Here is a 5,622-nt window from a genome sequence, read left to right on the forward strand (position 1 = left end):
ATTTAGCAGTGAGTTAATTAGGTGGGTGTATGCATGAGTTGCTTTCCCACCTTTTATTTCCTGTCCTACTTAGACTTTTCTTTGCAACTCAGCGTCGTGACTTGTAAACTTAGATGGCTTGGTAATCTCTGGTATGCTTCTTCCCTTGAGGAAAGAGGAAAACTTTACATATTGTTGATAGGATAAATGTAAAACATTAGGAGGCGTTAACAGAACGAGAAAAAGAGGCCTAATATTCTTTAGTGGGATAATTAGTGCTCTGTGAGCAGTCTGTTGACTGGGAGAGGTGGGAGATGTTGAGATGGATGTGTGTGTCGGAGATGATCCCAGTGGTGCTTGGAGGGGGAGACTTTTGGGATATGAAAACTAACTTTGGAAGTTTGAGCCCTGTGAAGGTAGGTCAGCCTGTTAAAAGCTTACCTGTGGTTGCAAAACACTGTTCTGTGTGTTCTTTCCGCAGCGTTTGGCCACCTGTGGAAGTTCGTGAGGAGATTCCACCAAAAAAGCCAAAATCAGGTATTGCACATTACAATTACATTGTAATATGCCTGATTTTTCTTAGGTTTCATGTACCTTAGAAAACTCCGGCTTTTGCACTTCAGCATTGTTACTGAAACTGTGGTTTTTCAAACCGTTCTTTCCTTGTGGCCGTCTGTGTCGCCAGTGGCCTGAGGGTGTATCGCAGGTCCTCGCCCTATATATGACCTACTCAGTGTTAACTGTGGCAGGGCACAGTACTTCTACTGCCAGCAGGAGATATCCCAGGTCTCTCTGATGGATGAGCCCCTGCATGTCAGCAGAAAGTGTCTTTTCATTCAAAGCTGTGTGCTCCCTCCTACCTGTATTCACAGTGTACCTCTGTCAGTTCAAATTAGCCGTATATCTTATGAGAAATCACTTAGAATTTGGGATGTGAGGCAAAGTAACTTTAAACTGATGGCAGGCAGAGAAAAATGGTATTTCTGTGAGCTAGTGGGTTTGGGGTGGGAGGGGGTGGAAAGCTGAATTGAAAACAGAAGAGTCAGTTTAGTCTGAATCTGAAAATTTTAGCATGTGCATTTTGAAAAAAGATAAGAGGAAGATTGAGTAAAGAAGGATGGAGATGCAGCAGAGGCTCAGCATAGGAGAGGACAGCGAGGTGGGGAAGTGCTCTCTTCAGTGAGGCTTTCTCTGATACCTCCTCCACAAAGTGTTTGAGAGTAAAATTATGCAGCTGCCTGCGGCTGTGTCGGTGCCTCTGGATGCCAGCTGCATCGCTCCTGATTTGAGATGGACATTTCCCTTTTCCATCTTTACTGATAGAGAGGGACAAATGATGCTCTTTAGGCTGTATGACATTTCCTAGCACAAGTTCAACAGGGAGATGTGGAGCTTCCTACTTACTGCTTGGCAGACAATGCTGCCCCTTGTTTAGTGGTAGGGGCTGCTGAACTCTTAGTGTGCTTTTCAGGCTTAAGAGCATAAAACAATTGAAAAATATGTCAAATTGATATCTTGCTCCCCTATCCCTTTTCCTTTTGGCAGCATGACCAACTCTTGGTAGGAACAATTCTTAGTAAGTAGGCCAAATCTGCTTCTAGGAACATGGTACCATCTATGCCCTTGTCTGCTAGAATGTCAGTCTCATCTTCAAACAAATGCTGTTGTCCAATATGATTTACTCTCTAACACAGCCCCTTATTAGACAGCCCAGACTCATCGATGTTTGGAAATACTGTCTGAGGAGTTGCATGTCTCTGCTTCTTTAAGATTGAAAAGAGCAGGCTTGGGTAGCTTTGGTTTCTAGACCTCAGCGAACAGCTACTCTCAACTAGACAAGAGTGACATGTAATAAACTACAATATGCAGGTATGGAGGGGATGAGAAGGATAAATTGCACCCTGTGCGGCTTCTCCAGAAACAGGGAATGTTCCCAAAAGCAGGGTGTTTTTGCCAATCTTTGCTGGTTAGTCTTTGAGCTCCGACTCGGTGAACCGACTAATACAAAAATCGCTATCAACTGCTGGTGGTAGAAGGATGTGTAACTTGAAATGAATTACACTGGTTTAGGTGGGATTAAGGAGGTGGGCTTTAATGCAAATAGAAATCCTAATCCCCTTTTAAATCATGTTCTTATATGCCTTGTCTTTGGTTGTTTAGACTACACCATCTCTGAGCATAAAGAGAAAGTTGAAGAAGTTTCTCCTGTGGTGAAGTTGCCAGCCAAGGCAACAAGTGAATGCCAGAAGGCTTCAGTCAGCCATGCCGCTCCAATTACAGAGGCTGCAGAAGAGGTTAGCAAGGGTTTTGAAAATAGGTAAAATCTGTGCGAGATGAAAGAGGAAGCGACTCTCAAAGTTGGGCTTGCTCTGAGCTTCTACAGCAGTAGGTGATTCTTTTCCATTTAAAGCAGGCAGCTCTTGTTTGCTGGATTTGCCCTAGTCAAGTTTGCGTACTCTCCTCTAGCACTTTTGGCTGAGGAAGGAGCTAAACATTTGTTGTCTTCCAGATACTACAACCATAAACTTGAACAATTGTAAAGTATGTTTGTAAACTGTTACTCTCAAGTTTGTAGTTAAGGAGTCAAAATACACTACAGTACCAGAAAAACTGTGTACTTCCTCTGGATCAACCTCTTTCTGCTAGGTTTCTTATCCAGGAGAGGATTCCTGTAGGACTTTGGCTCTGTAAAAATGAGTCATGAACTGCTTGACTCCCTAGTTTGGTTCAAAGGTGTAGTGTTACTTGTCTTATTGCCCCATGGGATAACCGGAATAAGAAACTGTCGTGCTCTACTATTTGTTCCTGAGAGAGTCATTAACTCTTATTTGTACAAAATGTATTTTTCAAGGACTAGACTATCACACTTTGGAATGTTTAGGAGCTGACGAGGAGAACTCAGTGATAAGCTTGTATTGTTTTAATCGCTGCGCATATGAAAGCCTGTTTTAAAAAATTAAAGTGTGCTTGCCAGAGCTCCTGCGAAGATTTGCACTCTGCTGCAATCTAAGGCAGCAAATCATGGTCCCCAAGTCATCATAGAGCTGACTAAATTTCAGGAAGGTTATATTTCCTTGGATTCACATTCAGGTTATATTCACGTTGGTACTTCTTTTGTTTTTATTTAAGACTCAGTCCACTTCTTCTGACCCTTCATCTAAAAGACCAACAGGTTCTGCACTAGAAGTAGAAATGCTACGAGTTGGTAAGACTGACATCAAGTTATTAACTCGTTTCTTTTTCACCCTACCTTATGTACTGCGCAACACTACCCCTAGGCTTATGTACAGATTATTGAAGGCACAATATCGAGGTAGCACCTAAGAATAGTTGAGCGTGAGCTCTGTTTCTTCCCTGCATCCTGGCACTGCTTCTGAATTGGGGACAGGCGTTTATCTTGTCGTCTCAGTACAAGAGCTGCCTTGGATGCAGTCCTTCAGTTCTGATGTGTCCACTGTTAGCTTGCCGGAAGTAAATTGTTTTAAATGATAATTTTAGGGAGTAGATACCAAAACCCTTTTTTTATTTCAGGTTTAGGCTGACAATACCTTGTGTGCACAGCTTTCTGTAGTTGCCAATGTGAAAATCTGAAAATATCCTAAAGTAACATAACACAAATAATAATATGATGTAAGAGAGAGAATGAAAATAGTTTATCTTTGGTGAAGCTCTTTACTGTAAACTCATAAAAGTCTTCAGTTTCCTTTTATAGTTACTGATGGCTCATGCTCTTCTCTTGTAGATAAAATGCCTTGTGGAACCAATACTTGCTTGAATAAGGAAACACTGTCCCTCTCTCCTAAGACAGTTCCATGTCTGAGGTAAAAGTCCTTCCAATTTCTTCTTCTCTGAACGGTTTGCTGTCTTTCACTTTCATTCTTGAACTTCCTCTGCGTTTGTGTCCATGTAGCAATATTTTTCCAAGATATTCTGGAAGTCCTCCAGGCTGCTATACTAAGGGAGGTCTCCAGCTGTTTGGGGTTGTGGTTTGTTGTTTTTTTTTTTCCCCTCCAACCAACTTTAAACTTTTTCTTTAAATCCAGATATTTGATAGACACAGGCGATTAGATAAAGATTAAAGGTCTGTGGTAGGAGGAAGTGTTGAACTTGAGAAGAGGCTGAGACCAGGAATGCTTGTGAAAAGGTCCTAAATAGTTAATTTGACAGGAAAAAAGAAGTTATTTAAAACAAAAAAACAAGCAACCCGCCCCAAAAAAACCCAAACAAAATACCCAACAACCTTCTCTCAAAAAAACTCTCCAAATAGTTCCTGATTTGATAAAAGGACTAGCCTTTACATTGCGTTTGTTTAGAATTATTGTTTAGAGGATGCTGAGGCACTGTTTGTACACTTACCTCAAATTCAGAAATAGCTGGAAGGAGGAGGGAATGGGTCATGACGTGAGTTGATGCTACTGTTTACCTTCCAGTCTCAAAATTGGATTGGTAGGCTTGTGCGTACCGCAGCTTGGAGGTACTGTGGTGACAAAGTCCAGTTGGAAGCCAGTGACTAGTGGGCTACCCCAGGGATCAGTACTGAGGCCGACACTGTTTAACATCTTCATTAATGACTTGGAGGATGGGACAGAGTGCACCTTCAGCAAGTTCACAGGTGATACAAAACTGGGAGGAGTGGCTGATGCTCCTGATGGGTGTGCTGCCATCCAGAGAGACCTGAATGGGCTGGAGAACTGAGAGATGATGAAATTCAAGAAGCGAAAATGTAAAGCCTCGCATGTGGGGAGGAACAGCTCCATGCAGCAGCGTGTGCTGGGGGCTGACCAGCTGGAAAGCAGCTCTGCAGAGAAGGAGGTCCTGATGGACAACAAGGTGACCATGAACCAGTGATACATCCTCGTGGCAGAGGCCGCCCAGCATCCTGGGCTGCGTTAGGAATTGTGTTGCCAGCTGATGGAGGGAGGTCATCCTTCCTTTCTATTCAGACCACCTTTGGAGTACTGTGTCCAGTGCTGGGCTCCCCTGCACAAGGAAAATGTGGACTTAGTGGAGTGAGGCCAGCAAAAAGCCACAAAGATGATTAAGGGAGTGAAGCATCTTTCATAGGAGGAGAGCCTGAGAGAGCTAGGACTGTTCAGCCTGGAGAAGAGGAGGCTCAGAGGGATCTCATCAATGTGTATAAACATCTGAAGGGAGGGAATGAAGAGGAGGGACCCAGATGTTTGTCAGTAGTGCCCACTGGCAGGACAAGAGGCAATGGGCGCAAATTGAAAACCAGAAAATTCCATTTGAACATCAGGAAACACTTTGAGGGTGGTTAGATACTGCCACAGGTTACTTAGAGAGGTTGTGGAGCCTCTGTCCGTGGAGGGGTTTGAAAAGCTGACTGGATATGGTCCTGGGCAGCCTGCTGTGGGTGACCCTACTTGAGCAGGGGTTTGGCAGAGACCTCTGTAGATCATCTTATTGAAGGCAGTTGTTCTGATTTTCACTTCATCTTCTCTGTACTTTCCCATTAGCTCGTTGAAGACAGCAGGTCTTCATCTGAAAGTCATAAACTTCTCGTGTCTTTCTCTGGCGTCATCAGTGTACATGCTTTACAAAATAGTTGGTGGTGGAGCTTGAATCAGGAAGTGCGTATTTGAATGTTCTCTTGATGCTATTTCTTTTGCCGTTGATGTTTTT

At 43.3% G+C, this 5,622-nt stretch overlaps 1 protein-coding gene across 1 annotated transcript in view; it reads left to right on the forward strand.

Moving 5' to 3' along the window:
• The first annotated feature begins 359 nt into the window (after window positions 1–359).
• Window positions 360–5,622, forward strand: part of SENP2 (SUMO1/sentrin/SMT3 specific peptidase 2) — a 17,435-nt gene continuing 12,172 nt past the window's right edge. The window contains 4 exon segments of the mRNA XM_009709066.1: window positions 360–516; window positions 2,140–2,273; window positions 3,109–3,184; window positions 3,722–3,806. Of these exon segments, the coding sequence (XP_009707368.1) occupies window positions 360–516; window positions 2,140–2,273; window positions 3,109–3,184; window positions 3,722–3,806 (452 nt within the window).

The sequence above is a fragment of the Cariama cristata genome, unplaced genomic scaffold, assembly GCF_000690535.1.
Source record: "Cariama cristata isolate BGI_N322 unplaced genomic scaffold, ASM69053v1 scaffold21531, whole genome shotgun sequence".
Classification (NCBI taxonomy): Eukaryota; Metazoa; Chordata; class Aves; order Cariamiformes; family Cariamidae; genus Cariama; species Cariama cristata.